Source organism: Oryza sativa, chromosome 6 (assembly GCF_034140825.1).
Source record: "Oryza sativa Japonica Group chromosome 6, ASM3414082v1".
NCBI lineage: Eukaryota > Viridiplantae > Streptophyta > Magnoliopsida > Poales > Poaceae > Oryza > Oryza sativa.
Window position 1 is genome coordinate 30,258,710 of NC_089040.1, and position 19,860 is coordinate 30,278,569.

The window sequence follows — 19,860 nt, forward strand, 5'->3', positions numbered from 1 at the left end:
AATGTTGTGTCCTCGTTGACAAAAGAAAACAAGAAAAGAAAGCGAACTCCCGATGTCTCATCGAAATTATGGCACTGTCGTTTGGGCCATATTTCGAGGGGGAGAATTGAGAGACTAGTTAAGAATGAAATTCTTCCTCCATTGGAGTTCTCAGACTTAGAACAATGCATAGAATGCATTAAAGGAAAATTTGTAAAGAGCATCAAAAAGGGTGCAAAACGAAGCGCGGGAATTTTAGAGATCATTCATACAGATATTTGTGGTCCATTTCCTGTGAAAAGTGTGGATGGCTATGACTCGTTCATAACATTCACAGATGATTACTCCCGCTATGGTTATATTTATCCAATTAAAGAGCGATCAGAAGCACTGGATAAATTTAAGATATTCAAAGCTGAAGTTGAAAATCAGCATGATATAAAGATTAAAGTAGTAAGATCTGACCGTGGGGGGGAGTACTATGGTCGACATACGCCTTATGGGCAAGTCCCTGGACCTTTTGCAAGGTTCTTGCTAGAGAATGGAATAGTAGCCCAGTATTCAACACCGGGCGAACCTCAACAGAATGGGGTAGCTGAAAGGCGCAACCGTACCCTTATGGATATGGTGCGCAGCATGATGAGCTACTCCACACTACCACTCGGTTTATGGATGGAGGCGTTAAAAACCGCCATTCATATTCTCAACAGAGTTCCAAGCAAATCGGTGCCCAAAACACCGTATGAGCTATGGACAGGGAGAGTACCCTCGCTAACTCACCTCCGTGTGTGGGGGAGTCCTGCAGAGGCCAAAGTATTTAACCCAAATATTGGGAAGTTGGACCCCAAAACAGTCAGTTGCCATTTTATTGGCTATCCTGAAAGATCAAAAGGCTATCGTTTCTACTGTCCAAACAGTTATACAAAGTTTGTAGAAACGAGACACGCCGTCTTCTTGGAAGACGAAATGATTAGGGGGAGCTCGGTAGTTCGAGAAATTGATCTTGAGGAGAGGCGGGTGTCTGTACCCGCTCCGTCGACTCAGGAACCTTTCTTCTCTCTACCTGCTGATGTTGTGCCTGCAATGCCTGTCATTGAGGTACCAGCACCTGTTGTTACCCCTCCTGTGGCAACAATGAATGAGAGTGAGGAACCTGTTATACAGGATTCAACAGAAATGGTTGCCACACCAGAGGAGGAGCTACAACAGCCTCAAATAGATAATGTGCCAGTACAGGAGACTCATCAAGAGCCTCAGGTACAGGATGTGCCAAATGTGCAGGCCCCTAGAAGGTCTGAAAGAGTCAGAAGATCGGCTATCCGTGATGACTATAAAGTTTATAATATAGAAGAGTCGCATATGGAGGATGATCCCACCTCATATGAAGAGGCCATGAGAAGCGCTCGCTCATCTGAATGGTTGGAAGCCATGAAAGATGAAATGAAATCAATGAAACTAAACGATGTTTGGGATTTAGAAGAAATTCCTAAAGGAGCCAAAACAGTAGGCTGTAAATGGGTCTACAAAACCAAATATGACTCCAGAGGGAATATAGAAAAGTTTAAAGCGCGACTTGTGGCAAAAGGCTTCACGCAACGAGAAGGGATTGATTACAATGAGACATTTTCTCCAGTCTCTTGTAAAGATTCCTTCAGGATTATAATGGCACTAGTGGCACATTATGATTTGGAATTACATCAGATGGATGTAAAAACGGCATTTCTAAATGGAGATTTGGAGGAAAAAGTATACATGGCGCAACCGAAAGGTTTTGTCATGAAAGGAAACGAAAATATGGGATGTCGTCTAAAGAGATCCATTTATGGATTAAAGCAAGCTTCGAGACAGTGGTACTTGAAGTTTGATGGGACAATAAAGAAATTTGGGTTTCAAGAGAATGTCGAGGACAACTGTATTTATTCAAAGTTTAAGAATGGGAGATTTATTTTCCTAATTCTGTATGTGGATGACATTCTACTGGCTAGTAGTGATGTCAGTCTACTGCAGGAAACAAAGAAATTCTTGTCCTCAAACTTTGACATGAAAGACCTCGGTGAGGCTTCATATGTTTTGGGCATAGAGATTCACCGAGATAGAACAAAGTATGCATTGGGACTTTCTCAAAAGACATATATAGAAAAGGTGTTGAAGAAATTCAACATGTACAGATGCAGTGCTACACCTGCTCCTATAATGAAAGGCGAAAAGTATGGGGCATCGCAATGTCCCAGAAATCAGTATGAGCTCAATGAAATGAAAACAAAGCCATATGCGTCAGCTGTAGGAAGCCTACAGTACGCGCAAGTGTGCACACGACCTGACTTGGCATTTGTTACCGGGTTACTTGGCAGATTTCAGAGTAATCCAGGCCTAGAGCACTGGAAATTGGTAAAGAAAGTCTTGCGTTATTTGCAAGGAACAAAAGGCCTCATGCTGTCTTACAGAAGATCAGAATCACTCCAGATAGTGGGGTACTCAGATTCTGACTTTGCAAAAGATAATACAAAGTCAACATCGGGATACGTGTTTACCCTGGCAGGAGGAGCTATTTCATGGAAAAGCTCAAAACAGACTATCACTGCAGGGTCTACTATGTATGCCGAGTTTATAGCATGCTATGAGGCAACGGGGCAGGTGAACTGGCTAAAGAAGTTCATACCCGGTTTAAAGGTGGTTGACAGTATTGAGAAACCACTAAAGTTATACTGCGACAACGAACCCGCAGTAATGTACGCTCACAACAATCAGTCAAGTGGTGCTGCCAAACACATTGACATAAAGTACTATGTTGTGAAGGACAAAGTCCGGGATCAAACAATCAGTCTCGAGCACATTAAAACAGAAAGGATGCTCGCGGATCCGCTCACGAAAGGCCTACCACCCAACGTGTTCAAGGAACATGTAGCCGGCATGGGTTTAAGGGAAGCCTTATGAATCCTGGACTACAGGGCCCAAAAGTAAAGTATCTGTTTCTGAATAGAGATGTGTATAGTGGCTGTCGAATCCATCGGCGATTGACCGTGACGATGAAACATGCTCTATTTACAAATCTGTGATGGAATAGAAAAAGCTAAAAGAAAAAGTGAGATCAAGGGGGAGAATGTTAGATAGATATCTCTCCCCTTGAGCCCAACGGCTCAAGGGGGCCTTGACCGCGCCCTGATCGGGGGCGCCCAGCCCAATGGCTGGTGGGCCCCCGTCACACTGCGCCATATAAAAGAGGGGTGGAGGCCGGCACGGCACATGGTACGAGATTCACCGCCGCCGCCAACTCCACCCCACAAAACCCTAATCCGATCGAGAGGGGGCGCAGCCAGTGACGGGAAACGCCACCGCCGCGCCACGCCTCATCGCCGGGACGTCTACGACCACCACTGCCGCAGCCGTCATCACCGTCGACCTCACCGGCGCCGCATCCACGTCAAGCCGCGACGACAACGACGATGTCCGGCGCCTCTTCCTCCACGAACTCCTCAACCGGTCGGTATCTAAACCCTCTCCCTTTCATCTACAATGTCGTTCATCAAACCCAAATAGAACCACCCGACTAGATCTAACCTAGGTGATCCTAGAGCAAAGTCTAACAAAATTGTTTTGGCTTATTAAGGAATAATGGGCAAACAATAAGGGCAATCCCAACCCTCCACTTAGGATGGTGTATATGGCATTAACTATATTGCCATGTAGGACTTTTAGCTTATGTGACACTATATTAATTAAGAGAGAGTGTGAAGAGAGGAAGAAACTAGGTCTCATGCAAGACACAGCTTCAACACGAGAACCTATACACTAGACACTATCAAGTTTTGCATTGGGAGAGAATAGTGTCTTCATAATAGATGAAGAATAAATATGATTGGTAGAGAAGAGAGATGATATATTTATTAATGGCCCACTTTAAGAAACCATGGATTGTAGAGTGTAGTTTCTATTATGATGTCTTATTGACATGGCACCATAGACACTACTTATGGACACTATGGGTTGGGACTGCCCTAAGTACTCCCTCCATTCCATAATATAAGGCACAATCATTTTTTTAGATGTTCAATAGTACTCCCTCCGTACTTGTAAAGGAAGTTGTTTAGGACAACGACACGGTCTCCAAAACACAACTTTGACTTGTTGTTTCTATAAAAATATTTATTGAAAAGTGATATATATATATATATATATATATATACTTTTGTGAAAGTATTTTTCAAGAAAATTCTATTCATATAATTTTTACATTTTCAAACTCAATAATTTGAGAGTTATTCATGATTTATATTCCCAATGTTTGACTTAAACATTGTCCTAAACGACTTCCTTTACGAGCACGGAGTGAGTACAAGGTATGCATGCATGTAGGCAATTAACTATGACCAATTTTCCATTAAATTATTACTTTTTAAAATTCTCCACTCTCATGTTCTCTAATTCTATTGGATGCATGCATTGTATTTATTAGGATGATCCAAACTACAAGATGATAATAATTATTTTCTTGATCTTTAGGTTAGGGATGGTTATGTCTTATATTTTGGAATGGAGGGTTACCTAGCAGTACAGCTAATAAAACAGTAGTACTACTGAAGCTAGTAGCTAAGACTGTCTCCAACAAGTGACCCATAAGGGCACCCAAACCCAAAATGAGTCTCCGATAGTACTATTTCAGCCTCCAACAGAGTACCTATACAGAAGACCCATTTTGCGTGTTATAAGAGGCATAACCTAAATCTGAGTATCCTCTCTCCTGAAGACCTATTTGCAGTAAGGGTTCTCTTTTAGGTCTTATTGTTGGAGAAGACAAAAAAAAAGTATTAAACTCTTTGACTGTAGTGCTATACAAACGTGAAATGGGTCTTGTATTTTGGGTTTCATCGTTGGAGATAGCCTAAGAAGGAATAGCAACGGCAAAGCTGTCATCGGTTCGAAGCTGCCCAACTCTGCACGTTCACTCCGATGTGATCCAGTGCCAATTTGCCATTAACAGTACTCCGTACTTAGCTTCGTCACATCACCCATACGTACGGTACGGCTGATGCAATGCATGCACCATGCAGCACTAAGTGGTGTGTTTCCTTAATATACTTGTTGGACATTAACTAGATCATCGAAAAAGCGGCGTAACCGCCTGCCAAATCGAGCAAAACGTCCCTTGGATGCATTGCATACATGCATGGCATGCATACTCTCTCGTCTCGCCGTCATCATCGCCGGTCGACGCCGCCGCCATCACCACATATATACTCTTCGCTCGATCGTCGTACGTTTCGATATCTGACTAGCTCCCTAACAATGACGCAACGCAAATTGAATCAGGTGAGCCGTGAACGAAACGATTAACATTTACGGTACGAATTAGGAATTAGGCATCGTTCGTTTAGGGGTGATAGGGGAGATTGGCTCTCGTTTTCCGCGCGCACGCTTTTCAAACTACTAAACGGTGCGTTTTTTACAAAAAATTTCAATAGGAAAGTTGCTTTAAAAAATCATATTAATTCATTTTTGGAATTTAAAATAGTTAATACTTAATTAATCATGAGCTAATGGCTCACCTCGTTTTGCGTATCTTCCCAATCTCCTCAATCCCCTTCTCCTCAAACACTCCCTTAGTATACATACATTATAAACCTAACAACAAATTAGGTTTATACTAATTTGTTCTATAAAGTTGTTGGAGAAACCGTGTTTTTCACGCATATATATAAGAGCAGGTACAATAACAGACTATTAGCCAGGTACAAACATATTTTATAATAAGATAAAAGATGAGAGAAAAATACAGACTTTAAGACACAATGTATGTATGACATGTGGGGCCATATACTAAAAGTATAGTAAACAATTATCGTAAGAATTGGCTGTTAGATTGGCTATAAATGAATTGGAGTTAGTAGTGGGCTATACTATTAAATTTAATTTGCTCTAATCCTCGCGGCTTAGGAAAAAATTAACGGGAACGGAACAGGAGGCCGGTAGCTCGCCGGAGGAAGAAGCCAAGAGGCGCGGGCGGCGGCTGCGGCAGAAGAAGACGGAGTCGCTAGCTGGAGGCGGAGACGATCTAGACGACTTTTCCGAATTCGGCGCACGGGAAAGTGGACAATTAAATCAAGCGATGATGTGGATGTGGATATATATAATCCTACTCCTACTCCACTATTGCTAGTAGTAGGAGAGTACATAGGCCGCGGCGACGGCGAGAGTGGCAAGTGGGGGAGTCCGTGCGGTGGTCGCTCCCTCCTCTCGCGCGGTGACATCTAAGTGCCGCGTGTTCTCCTCTTCCTCTTCCCCTCCACCTCCATTTCCCATTCCACCCCCTTCCCTTCTCTCGTCCTCCTCCTCCTCCTCCTCCTCTCTCTCTCTCTCTCTCTCTCTTCAAAATAGGTGGGCGGTGCTCTCGCCTCCCCTCCCCGCCGGCTTCCGCCTCCAGATCCGCGCCGCCCGCCGCCGCCGCGCTCGCTCGAGCGGGAGCTATAGCTGCCGCCTTCGATTCGACGCTGCATGTACTGGCGAGAGGCGTAGCGCGTGGCGTGCTCTCCCCGACGCGCGCCTCGCCTCCTCCCCGTTCATGTAAGTGGGATAAATTCCTCGCCGCCTCACCTCCTCCTCCAGTACTTCTGTCACGACGCCGCGTCGGCGAGGTGGGTGGGTGTGCTTTTCGCGGCGAGCCGATTCGATCCGTCGGCGTCGGCGTCGTAGGGGGAGGGGGAGGGGGAGGCTCTGTCCCGTTTCTACGCTTCCCCGGGTGGGATTTGCGCGCGCAATCAATGCGGATGGGGGGAGGGGGTGGTTATTGGAGGCCGTTGGGGAGGGGTTCCATTTCCGTACTACCGTACTCGATCTGAATTTTCGGGCTAGCTGTGCGTCAGACGTGATCTGCAGCAGGTGCCGAATTCAACTCAATTTCGCCACGAATTGACACCACCCCCCTCACCTGCTGCTCTGGAATTTCTTTCCTCGGTTGGATTGGAATTCAAGGTAGCAGCATGCAACTTGCTTGAAATACTCCAATTAGTGAGGCTTGGTTATGTACACACTTCATAATTGTCGTGTTAATTGGGAAGGATTATGCAGGATTACGAGCATACCGCTAACAATTTAATACTTCTAAATCAGCTGATGTGGCTAGAGGATTAACTTTGTTTTATTACTTCCTCTGTTCTTGGGAATAGAACAGGAGAACATAAGTATAGTTGGGATGGGATTTGATATGGAAACGAATCATAGGTGTCACTGTCTGAAAGCATTGAATATTACAGTTATTGTCTGCAATATCCAAAGTAGATTTGATCATATCCAATGTAAATGATGAATTGTTCCTATTTACAAACTCTGCTCTTAGAGCACCCGCAATGGTAAAGTAAGGTGCTATCTATAAAACATGTACACCTCAACAATAGACTAGATTAATAGTAAACCACTTCAATGGTATGTCTACATGGGTATCTATAGCTCTCTAATCCATTGCCTCGTTTTTCTCTATAGACTATCTCCATGTTAGTAGATAGCTTTGCTCTCTCTCTTCATTTAATCTCTTCCAAGTAGGAAAATATGCTGACATGGATCTCTTGTAGAGAGCTTATAGATAACCATTGTGGGTGCCCTTAGGTGTTTCAGATGCCATGAGATCTTGTCTTGCTCTAGGAAGCAAGGATAGAAGTATGTGGCTGTAAACAGCAAGCATAGAACCATCTCTTTTATGCGGTTTCGATAAGAATATATATAATCTGCATTTTCTCCCCTTCCTGATTTTGACAAATTATCTTCTACTGAGTTATCTAAATGTTTATTTTCCTTAGTACAAGATGGCGATGATGGTGGACCCTCCTAATGGCATGGGAAACCAAGGGAAGCATTACTACACAATGTGGCAAACGCTATTTGAGATTGACACCAAGTATGTGCCAATCAAGCCCATCGGAAGAGGGGCTTATGGAATAGTTTGCTCCTCTATAAACCGTGCAACCAACGAAAAAGTTGCAATAAAGAAGATCAACAATGTCTTTGACAACCGTGTGGATGCACTGAGGACCCTAAGGGAGCTGAAACTACTGCGACACTTGCGCCATGAAAATGTTATTGCCTTGAAAGATATAATGATGCCAGTACACAGAAGGAGTTTCAAAGATGTATACTTGGTTTATGAACTCATGGACACAGATCTACACCAGATAATTAAATCATCTCAACCTCTTTCTAATGACCACTGTCAATATTTCCTTTTTCAGGTAAGGCTCATACCATTGTTTCCATTTTTATTCTTGTTTACTTCCTGTTCACATAATATTTCATTTATTAATTGTTCCAAAAGAAATGTTATAAGCAGCGGTTCCACCATGACGTATGATATTGATGAATGTGATGTACTTCTTGCTCCTGAGAAGTGAAAATGAGCCTGTTTTGATGGTTCAAATCCATCTATTAGTCCAGTAGGTTGTCATTACCTATTGCAGCTGCTGGCATGTTGCTGTTGCTGCCTAGTTTCATTTCTTCTATTATCAGATAAAGATACAAGTGAGCCATATCCCTTTTTTTTAGTACAGCTGTTGGTACACTCTGGCTTTTAGGTCGAATATTCATGATAATATTTAGTGCTTGTTATAGTGTTTTGGCCATAATCTAATGCTTTCCAATGGATTCATTAACTAGCTACTAGTTTTCATATCTGGGGAAATTCACAGCATTTGGGACGAGTCAGCATTTATCTACATTTGTTTCTGAAATAATTCACCCCTGAACTTAGGCCTGAATCGGATAATGCAGCATTTGAAGCTATTGTTCTACTGTGCCATTAGAAAAAAAGGAAGACAAGGAACAGCAATTGATGCGATGCACTTACGGTTTTAGGATAGAACTCCACTAGTCAGAATCTGGGAACTAGGGACTAGATATCCTCAGGAAACCAATGCTAACCTGGACCATAGCTTTGAAATCAGAAATTATGAGAGGTCATAATGACACTAAATTGTTTGATATTGATTAGAAACTACCTGACAAGATGTATTATGTAGTATAATGATTGTGAAGTGTGAGCAAAATAGTAGTCAGCTTCAATATGCCTGATAGAAGCTTCTGGTACTGCTTCTATATGGTGCTTTTGCTTAGGAATACTGAAATAATATTCTGAAATCAATTCAATGCTCTACTATATGTGTGCAAGGAGATTTGCATGAGGTTGGCATTTAAACTTCTTATGTGCACTCTTTAAGGCAAGCTTTTGCGTGTGAAGTGAAGTTAGACTTTCTTGTAGGCCAAAAGCTTCCTAGTCAATCTGCCTTTTAAATTCTTTTACCTTGCTATTATGAGAATTTTTACATTTTCTGCCTATTCACGTTGCAATTTCTGACATACTTTTTCCTATTAAGTGTTTTACATTTTCTGCCTATTCTTTTACATTTACATTTTCTTCCTATTCTTTTACATCTATTAAGTTTTTCTTTTGGGTTGATTGTTGTAGCTACTCCGAGGTCTGAAGTACCTCCATTCAGCAGGGATACTCCATCGAGACCTGAAACCAGGGAACCTCCTGGTTAATGCAAACTGCGATCTGAAGATCTGCGACTTTGGTTTGGCTCGCACAAACAACACTAAAGGCCAGTTTATGACTGAATATGTCGTGACCCGGTGGTATAGGGCTCCTGAGCTGCTGCTCTGCTGCGACAATTACGGAACCTCCATAGATGTCTGGTCTGTTGGCTGCATCTTTGCTGAGCTTCTTGGCCGCAAGCCAATATTTCCAGGAACTGAGTGCCTCAATCAGCTCAAGCTCATAGTCAACGTTCTCGGCACCATGAGTGAAGCTGACATTGAGTTCATTGACAACCCAAAGGCCCGCAAGTATATCAAGACCCTTCCATACACTCCTGGCATCCCCCTCACCAGTATGTACCCGCAAGCACATCCTCTTGCCATTGATCTGTTGCAGAAGATGCTCGTCTTTGATCCCTCCAAAAGGATTAGTGTCACTGAAGCTCTGGAGCACCCTTACATGTCTCCACTGTATGATCCAAGCGCAAACCCTCCTGCTCAAGTGCCCATCGATCTCGACATCGATGAAAATCTTGGCGTGGATATGATCCGGGAGATGATGTGGCAGGAGATGCTCCACTATCACCCAGAGGTTGTTGCAGGAGTGAATATGTGACAGGCAAGAACGAACATGTGAAGGCAACGTGCTACACTAAGATCTTCACATGTTGGTTTTTTGTATAAATCTTATTCGCGATTGTCGCGCCTATCAAGCTTAAGCTATGGCGATGTCGCCCAGGTGACCTCTTATGTAAATATGTGCGAATAAGACAGCATTCTGGAGTTGTTCTTCCTGTGGACCTCTACTTGTAGTATATGGACTAATGTGTTGTATGAGTACGTGAAGCAGAATTCGGTATTATCAAGGCTTGTAATGTTAGATGCTCTTATATTACACTATGAAGTGTCAACTTTCAAGTGGCCACGTTTACACATATATTTGCTATGCTGACTTGCTGAGACATGCTTGGTTTTAGGGCGGTTTGCAGCTTAACATGTGTTCCTTTCAAAGAGCAGTAGATCTGCAGTTTGCATGGTATTCCTGTCCAAACTGTCTAGTATACTCTATACTGATACTCTGGTATAAAGCTCCCTGCAGTTTGCAACTGATGTATTCTGGAAACTGCTAAGACACCTCAGCTACCTTTGTTTGTTTTAAAGACTATCTCAACTACCTGGAACTCTGCATTTTGTTTAGTACGGCAATTAAGGACTGAGTTTTCAGCAAACAGACTTCGATGCTATTTTTGATTGAAATAAAGCAGGCAAAGTTCGGTCTCTCACATAAACGAAACACATTCATGGATGATGTCGAAAGTGCAACGGAATGATACACATGACATGTAACATTTAGCCTTAGAATTTTATTGATTCGACGCAGCAATCCAACTTTTGACGGACTTGGCCTCAGAATGTCGACCCATTGAACCCCAAATTGAATCCCTGTAAGAACAAAAATGAAGTTAAAATGCAGTGGAGCAAAATGTTGTTCAGACCACAGCAGCAAGCAGTCGCAACGGGATTAAGGAAAAATTGACTAGAAGCAGTGTCATCAGTCATCACTGTGTCAGTATTAGAACTTAAGCTCGAGTGGAAGGAGAAGTTAGAAGAGGAAAAATGGGGAAACAAGAAGTGAGCTGAAGAAAGATTGCAACCTTGACATCGTCAAATTTGACGTAGAACCTAGACCTGCTGACGGAGAGCTTGGTCTCGAGGATCTCGGCGAGAGCGGCGCTCAGCTTTCCGTTGACGCCGGGGCCGATGCCGCCAATGGACATGAGCTCGCCGTAGGCCGCCGGCTCCTCGCTGGCGGCGAACGACATGGGCACCGACCCGCTGATCGACACCATGACGTACTGCGGGGCCATACAAGGAAAAAGCCACGGAGGCCGCGGCATCAGCAGAAGGAAGGCAGGAGGAGCAGAGCAGAGAACGGCCGCGGCATTCCGCCGAGCAGGTGGGGGGCGCGTACGGATTCGGGCTTGCCGATGATCCTGGCGAGCGCCTTGGAGCAGTCCTTGATGATGTCGGCGGCGACGACGGCGTCGACGGGCACGTTGGTGGTCAGGCTCAGCTGCGGCATCGTCGCTGGGATGGTGGCGCGCGCGTCGCCGGCCGGCTCCCCTCCTCCGCCTTGGCTGCTTGGGTGGTGGTGGGAGAGGTGGAGAGGATAGCGAGGCAACCGGAAGATGGAGGAGAGAGAATGGAATAATTGGGGAAAGAATTGTCGGAGAGCGGCCGGGCCAAATAATCCAAACGGTCCACTTTGGTGAGAATGTCGGCCCAAGAATTGGCCCAGGAGTATTCTTGTACACTCCTGGCCCGCTTAGTATATTCTTATATACTAGAGGATGCTCCGCGCATTGCTGCGGACTTAGTTAACATCAATTTATTAGATAGGAGTTACCATCTCATGAAAAAACAAATAGTTTTTTTTGGAGAAATTCTTTTTAGCAGCCCTATCCAAAATTTGTAGATATTTAAGTAGCACATGTCAACTGAAGGGGCGTTCAGCCATAAAGCTCTTTTATACGGATTGACAGGCTGGATACATGTAGATGTGTATAGAAATGAGCCAATGTGTTCATGTGAGCTATATTTGGCACTGATGAGGCGAAGAGACTCACCCGGTGACTAATGGGTTGGGCTCTATGCTGCATTCCATCCAACGTCTAAGAAGTGATCTAATGTATTCATCAAACGATTCACAATTTGATGATGATGTGGAAGCACGAGGTTTGAGCTTTTGGCCACTTTATAGAAAGAAGGGATTGGGAAAACTAAATTTCACAAACGGAATTTTGCTATATTACTGTCGACGGTTTTACCTTACGCCCTTAGTTCATTGAGGAAGTGTGCTACCACCACGCCAATTTTTTTTTTATGATAGTTGTATTCTAGTCACATATAAGTTACATATGAGTTACAGTGTAGTTACAATATAGTTATATTTTAAAAGTTTTATAAAGAAAAAACTTGCGACATTTTTTTAGATAATCCCTTTCACAAAACTATATGTACTTTGACCAAACTATCATAAAATTGCAAATTTAGCATCTTTTTTTTTTCATAAGACGATAGATTTAATATCAAGTATTATAAAACTATAGATTTAATATTGATATTATCACAAAACTACATTATATTAGAGTTTAAACTCCTAGCATTAATGTTATTTTTAATATATAAATGCTATAGTTTTATGATAATTTTGTTACTAAATATGTAGTTTTATACCACTTTATCTTAAATCTATAGTTTCGTGATAAATTATGTATTAAATATGTAGCTTGTGATATACCAATTTAAATTTATAGTTTTACAATAGTCTGGTTAAATTAACTGTAGCTTTATGAAATTTACTTTTGGAAATCTGCAATGCCCCCACTCGCTTCGGCGTGAGCGGTCCGCACATCCCCTCTGCTTCGGTCACGCAATTAGTCGAACACCATGGCAGTTCACATCTCTAACTCATACCCAACTCCACATCTCTAATTTATTTTTGTGAGAGCACTTCACCTAGCTCCACTCTCATTCTCTGATGTTCACTGTGCCAATTCTAAAATAAAAAAAGTTTTGCCACCGTTACAATCATCAAGGGAAAACTTCCCTGAATTGGGTCATTGCTTTCTAGTTATCATGGAATTCCTTTTCATCATAGGACATTACGAATTGCCTTGTAATAAGCCTATGAAGAGAAAATAATCAATAAACTTTATTAGTGGATGATAAGCTAGCTGTTAGCCATTGGTGGCAGGTTAGTGCTGATACAGTCTAGCCTAATAAATGCTCCTTTATAGTATAAATTTTCTTGTTTAGGATTCCTAGAGGGCCTTGAAGAGACCTGGCTATTTTAAGGCTAGATTTAGCGTGTGGTAAGAACATGATTGAAGTTAATTAAGAAATAATACCACTTAGTCAATCGGCCTCAAATCTGCTTCCCTGGAGATTATATAGTAAATAATGGATTTGGCATCTGTCATCGGGGTAAGGAATCTGCCAGCAAATCATGAAAAATAAACGAGATTTGAGTGAGAAACGTCCCTCCAAATATTTTTTTTAAAAAAATTATGAGCGTGTTAGAGATTAAACACGAAACCTCGAATTAAAACCGCATACCCCTTGTCACTGCAATATCAAGTGCATCTTAAACTGACCTAAGCTGACCTATCAAGAAAAGGAAATACTACCTGCTAATACAAACTGACCTAAGCTGAAATCAATGATATTCATACTTCTGGAAAAGGTTTAATGGGTGTCAAATGTACAGATACCTGGGTCAATGGAGTACCATTGGAATAACAATTATGAATGCTGTACAATTTGGTGGTATTCAGAAAAAAAGTTGTGCAATTTGACTTCCACTAGAAACTGTACTAACTGTGAATCTGTACATCATGTTTTCACAAAAGGCTTGACCGCTTGACTTGTTTATAAGGTTTAGGAGGTTGCTGTGGGGGTGATATTTGGGACTAACTGCTTTCTATGTGCTGCTAACCCTGTGGTATACTGTTATGATGATTTGGCAAGGAAGTCATTAGGACATGGGTTGCAGAAGACCAAAGGCCTAATTATGGCAGAAAAAATATTCTCAGGATTGATGGTATCTGAAAAATATTGAGCGCCATGGTGGCTACGCGATTGTGACAAAAAACGTCACCTCCAAAGTATGTGGACTGATGGATCATTCAGATTCGTTGGTTCCTCCTGCCTGAATTTGTTAATCTCGGCAGCAGCCGGCGTGCTATCTCAGCCGCTGGCTGGTGGAAAGAATATTCAATGGAAGAAACGAGTACCTTCTGTTCTGTTGTGTTGTTGTGTTGTGTTCATGATTGTTTCCATGATCATTTGCCCAGTACTTGTGGTTAATTGAATGGTGACACCATGAGCCCATCAGGGGAGGAGAAGAAGACCCCAGGCAACTAGCCAACTACCATAACATGATTAATCAGTAAACCTATCAGTGTCAGTAGGAGTAGTGCTACTAATCTAATCTAAATGGAGCGTCCTAGTCATGCTACAATGCAATTCTGCAAACCACAGTTTACAACTCTGTTTTTCAGAATACAAATAGTCTATCATTTAAAATTTATATTAAAATATAAAAAATTATGGAGTACTGGAGTACTGTACTATTGACCACCCCTCGTTTGATTTCTCTCTCCATTATCCTCGATCGACCACATTTTCCTACTTATTTAAGAAGTTATAGAAGAACTACAATCTTTTCTACTTAATTTTAATCTAAACTAAAATCTTTTAAATATGTCCATATTATTGAACGAAGGTAATCTTCACCTTTCCACTCTGCGATGAGACATTCATTCTATCTTTCCGCTTATATTTATACTTATAAGCTAAATTTTAAATTTTGAAGTTTTTTTTATCATAATTTATTTTTCAGCTTTTACCTTTTAGATTGTTATAAAAATATATATATAAAAATTTTATTTATATATTATTTTTCGTTTACAACTATGCGTTTGGATAGAGCCGATTGCTTGAGCTAACTACTACTTCATTCGTCTCATAAAAACGAATTTATAATTAGATGTGACGTACTATAGTACGATAAATCTAGACATATATATGTTAAATTTATAGTACTAGAATATGTCATATTTAATATAAGGTTAGTTTTTTATGGGACGGAAGGAGGGAGTACGTGCCTTTCCATCCTCCCCTGTTAGCAGCAGTACGGGCAAAGCAAGTGAGAGCCGCATTGGCCGTGGGATGGTGTACTAGGTCAGTCACACGTACTACGTGTGACCGTGAGAGCCAGCCAGACTCGCAGACGCAGTGTGCAAAGTCTCACACGTGTATCTCATAGCTTTGGACCAGAAGAACACATGTATGTAGGGGTGATGCTAACTACACTACGCATGAGGTGTGAGGGTAGAATAGGGCTGTGGGTGTGTTTAGTTCTAAATTTTTTCTAAACTTTTAACTTTCTATCACATCAAACATTTCATACACACAACTTTTTAGTTACATCGACTCTAAATTTAATCAAATTTTAAATTTTGCGTTGAACTAAACACAGTCAGTCTAGAATGGTAGAGGGAAGAAGAAGAGGAGAAATGTCGTGAGAGGAGGTGGGGTCCACAGGGAGGTAAGGTGTGTGATAGTGACAACTGAAAGAGAAGTTTGTCCCTTCCTATGGCACTAATGGTGTTAATGTCTTCAGAGACATTGGCTGCCTCTTCTTTCTCTGATGGACTCTAAACCCTCTCGATTCTACTCCACTCCTTAAACCTCTCCAGTTTTTGTGTAATTCTGTTGTCATACGGTTTATTGTGTGGTTGCTGAATCTTGAAAATTTAGGATCCAATGGTTAGGAGATTTTTATCGGCCCTGCTGTCTCCAGAGTTTTTTCGGTTGAGGATCCCAGTTGTAAATTTGTAACCAGTTTTTTTGCCCTGCTTTCTCCGCCGGCCGATCGATCGATTATCGACCTGTATGCCTGGTGGTGTCCGTGAGCTGCTCTTGATTTCTTCCAAGAATACAAAAAAAAAAAGGATTACAGCTTTGCCAGTGGAGTTTCCTTTTTGTGCTCCTCGTGTTTGTTCTTGGGCAGAAAGCCTGACGAAACTGAATCCTCCAACAAAAGCAAATGGCGAAGCGTGGGCTTTGTTGTTAATTATACTTTTTGAGTTTGCCCATTCCTCGAGGTTGGTAGTGGTGAACTGGTTGGTGTTGGTGTTGTTGTTGATGCTTCTTTGATGAGCGCACTGTTGCTTGCAGGGCTCCTTAATTAATCGCTTTTTCCCAAGATTTCGTTTTTAATTTATATTTATATACTCTTCTTTTTTTCTCCGGCTTCTAGGTAGAAGCAGGGGGAGACAGAGCGGCCAGTGTCTTTCTCTACAAGAAATTCCTCGGTTTCCACGCGCGCTTTGGCATTTCTTTTCTTTTGTTTTTCTTTTTTTTACCTTTCCTTTCATCTCTTCCGCTGGTTTTGTGGGATATTTGTGGGGGGTTTTGGGGGTTTAGAATCTCTTTGATTTCTTGTGCTTTTTCTTGCTTTTTCTCGTGATGTTGGAGTGGTGTGTTTTCTGATTTGATCCGCCCAAGTAGCGATTTTCTTTTTTCTTTTCTTGTTGTTTGTTTGGAGGGGGGAAAAGGTTGCGATCTTGGTGGCGCGCCGATGGCGTCGTCGTGCATCCCCACCGGCCTCCGGCTGGACCTGGAGATGGTAAAGGCGGCGGCGCCGCCCGGTGGCTCGTCGGCGGCGGCGCACTCGTCGGCGTCGTCGACGCTGTCGGAGGCGTCGAACTCGTCGTCGTCGTCGGTGGCGTCGCTGTCGCTGAAGCGGGCGCGCACGCCGCGGAAGCGGCCCAACCAGACGTACAACGAGGCGGCGGCGCTGCTCGCGTCCATGTACCCCTCCGTGTTCCCCGTCATCAAGGGCGCCGGGACGGCGCCGCCGCGGCTGCTCGGCCTCGCCACCGCGCTCGCCGACGACCCCTCCTCCTCCGATCTCCTCCCGCCGTTCCCCGTCCTCGGGAACGGCAGCGCCGCGCACCTCCTCCGCGACACGCCGCCGCCGCCGACGCCGCGGTGCCCCGCCCCCATCAAGAGCTGTTCGTCGCCGGCGCCCGTAAGCAGCGTGTTCAGGGAGTTCCGCGACGCGGCGCCGTCGCCCGGAACGCCCGACGCCGACGCCGACGTCACCGACGACGACTACCTCGGGGAGCTTGATTTCGAAGACGAAGACGGATTCGACGCCGACTCTTTCCTCGCCGTCGATGACGGCGTGGCCGAGGGCATCGATAGAATCATGGGCAAACTCAGCATGGAGAAGAACTCCGCAGCCGCGTCCCGCGCCGACGCCGTCCTGTCCAGCGCCGCCATACATCCATACATTAGAAGCCTCATGGTGCTCGGTCTCGGGTTCCGGCAAGGCCGGCTCAACGCCGGCCAAGCACTGAAGCGGCATGACGATGAGAGTGATTGGTGGATGTGCCCTGCCATACCAGTGAAGGAAATCGCGGCGCCTCCTGCGCCATCGGTGGCTATGCCGGTGCCAGTGCCGATGCCATTGCAGGCTTCAGATAAGAAGAAGAAGAAGAGTAAGAAGAAGTCACTGAAGGAAATAGAAAGGGATAATGCCATTGCTGTTGGTGAATGTAAGTTTGGTGATGAGGGAACTCTGGGCTTTGATCATGGTGATGCTGGAATTTCGGCGCTGAAGGACCCAAAGATAGGATTGGGCCTGAATCTGAACACTGAAGAGGTGCTGAAGGCTTGGTGTAACAGTGGTTCTGTTTTCGCTGGCTGCGATGCACTTGAATCACCAAGATCCTCCTCTGATTTGCATGTAAGTATTTCTAGCTCATTTGACTTAAATCTCTTTTAAGATGATAAGAAGAAATTTTGAAGTGTTGTATACTTGTATTATACCTTAGTTCAGAATTATGTTTCATACTGCTTGGCATATAAAAACTTTAGGCTTTTGTGTGGCATATGTTGTACAAGTGCTTGAAAAACCATTTATGATTTGGTTAGTATTACTCTCTTCTTCTGGGACTATTATTTTCTTTTGAATCAAGCCAGCAGTTCTATTATGTTATCCTCATGTGTACCATAATTTTGTGTCAATACACTTCTTTAGGAGAAGGGGACCATACGTAGATTTTGTTCGTTCAAATTTCTGCTATATAAATGTAAAAGGAAAACATATTATCCACAATTCCAATCATCCTATTTTTATGTGAAAATATAAACTTATCCTTGATAATTGTAATGATGTGGAAATTCTCAAGATGGTATATGAAAAGCACAACATGAAACTTGATAATGGTCTCATTTATAGAGGGAATTTTCAAAGCCTATAAGAAGAACTATAAGAAGAACAGAAAACTTCAGCACGATAAGTGTTATATGGCTCCTTTGTTTGTCTATGTCTGAAGTAAATCCTTCTTCAACTAATGGGTTATTACAATTAGTACTAACCACTCTGAAAATATTTAGAACAAGGAGATGCCAGAACAGAAAATCAAGTTTTTTTTATTCTATCATGGGGGAGTGATTATGTGAAATCAACTTTTGGTCTGACTGCTAATTACTATTACCTCCGTTTCAGGTTATAAGACTTTCTAGTATTGCCCATATTCATATAGATGTTTAATGAATCTAAGCATGCATATACGTCTAGATTCATTAACATATATATGAATGTGCGCAATGCTAGAAAGTCTTATAATATGAAACGGAGGAAGTACCAATTTTGATGAACATGCACTGTCACGTTAAAGAAAACTGCTGTTTCACCCTTTACAAAAAAAAAAAAAAAAAATCTGCTGTTACTGACAAACTTTAACATTCTTCATCGCAGGCTAAACTTGCAGACATTGATCTATTTTTAGATAATAATACAAGCGGTGTTATCCGGGAAGGAAGCATGCTGAAATTGCGGCACAAGCAGAAGCAGTGCACTCCCCTCCTCTCCAATAAGACCCGGTATCAATCGCGGAAGGTGAATGCTGAATGTCGGCCTCGGGTCAAGGCAAGTTCTAAGAACTCATTCCTATGCAAACAACTTATGCAAAGGCAAAATTGATAACTGTTCCAAATCAATTTCCACAAGTTTTATTCCCCATCTCTCTAAAGTTTCTTATGTATTTGTCTATGTTTTTGGTTCTTTGCAGGGGAAGTATGTTAGCCAGGCTTCTCTTCTTCAACAAGCCTCAGAGAAAGAGAGGTAGAAAATGATAAAAGTCCTCCCATGGACATTTTTGGGGCCTCACTCTCCCCCTCCTAAAGAGAAGCAAATGTGCTTCTCTCTTTTTCATTTCTGCACTTTAATCATGTAAAGGGTAGAGATGCCTGTAGAGTGGCATGTTGCTATGGGGATCAGATAATCTTTGTCCAGTTCTCCAGCTATAAAAATGATGAGGTTATCACCCCCAGTTAATGGAGTAGTAGTATTTTCTGTTCTGTTCTTTCATCTTAATCCTCTGAAAGGCAAAAGAAGAGAAAAAAACCAAACAGGGAGAAATGATTATGAGATGAAATTTGTTAGCCATCATGTCCATATGACGCCTGCAAAGCCGTCAGAGAATAGAAGCTGCTAAAACACCTCTGATGCTCTAAAATTGTCAAATGGAGTAAAGTTTATCCACTGCGCCTGAATCTGGAAGGTTTCCTGTCTACGTTCAGAGATTCCCCTAATCAAGATTTCCTTATGTCTTACTCCAATCGAAATGGCTTGTCCAAGTTGCAGGCTTTCAGCTTGGAAGGGACCAAAATGCTGTAGGGTTGGTGAAGATTGGGTATTTGGGTTGGTGGAGATTGAAATCCTGTGCTTTGGCCATTTCTATGGTCTCATAAATATTTGATGCTTATTAGATTTGTTTTGAGAAG

The 19,860-nt window shown here is 42.8% G+C and overlaps 3 protein-coding genes across 5 annotated transcripts; 2 read left to right on the top strand and 1 right to left on the bottom strand.

The window, feature by feature from the left end:
* The first annotated feature begins 6,128 nt into the window (after positions 1-6,128).
* Positions 6,129-10,507, top strand: LOC4341956 (mitogen-activated protein kinase 4-like). Of its 3 annotated transcripts, none has more exons than XM_015788079.3 (3): positions 6,129-6,945; positions 7,767-8,195; positions 9,425-10,432. In XM_015788079.3, exons 2-3 carry the CDS (start codon positions 7,773-7,775, stop codon positions 10,109-10,111), a joined length of 1,110 nt encoding a protein of 369 aa, XP_015643565.1. In that variant the 5' UTR covers positions 6,129-6,945; positions 7,767-7,772; the 3' UTR covers positions 10,112-10,432. The 3 variants fall into 3 exon arrangements, with proteins under 3 accessions (XP_015643565.1, XP_015643566.1, NP_001408762.1); XM_015788080.3 differs by having other exon boundaries at positions 6,129-6,852; NM_001421833.1 differs by having other exon boundaries at positions 6,135-6,537; positions 9,425-10,507.
* Positions 10,508-10,673: 166 nt separating this feature from the next.
* On the bottom strand, positions 10,674-11,709 carry LOC4341957 (macrophage migration inhibitory factor homolog). Its single transcript, NM_001421832.1, has 3 exons — positions 11,468-11,709; positions 11,151-11,351; positions 10,674-10,938 (listed from the first exon to the last, which is right to left on the bottom strand). Exons 1-3 carry the CDS (start codon positions 11,576-11,578, stop codon positions 10,903-10,905), a joined length of 348 nt encoding a protein of 115 aa, NP_001408761.1. The 5' UTR covers positions 11,579-11,709; the 3' UTR covers positions 10,674-10,902.
* A 4,610-nt stretch (positions 11,710-16,319) lies between these two features.
* Positions 16,320-19,434, top strand: LOC4341958 (protein CHLOROPLAST IMPORT APPARATUS 2). Its single transcript, XM_015788920.3, has 3 exons — positions 16,320-17,815; positions 18,833-19,003; positions 19,146-19,434. Exons 1-3 carry the CDS (start codon positions 16,643-16,645, stop codon positions 19,200-19,202), a joined length of 1,401 nt encoding a protein of 466 aa, XP_015644406.1. The 5' UTR covers positions 16,320-16,642; the 3' UTR covers positions 19,203-19,434.
* The last annotated feature ends 426 nt before the right edge of the window (positions 19,435-19,860 follow it).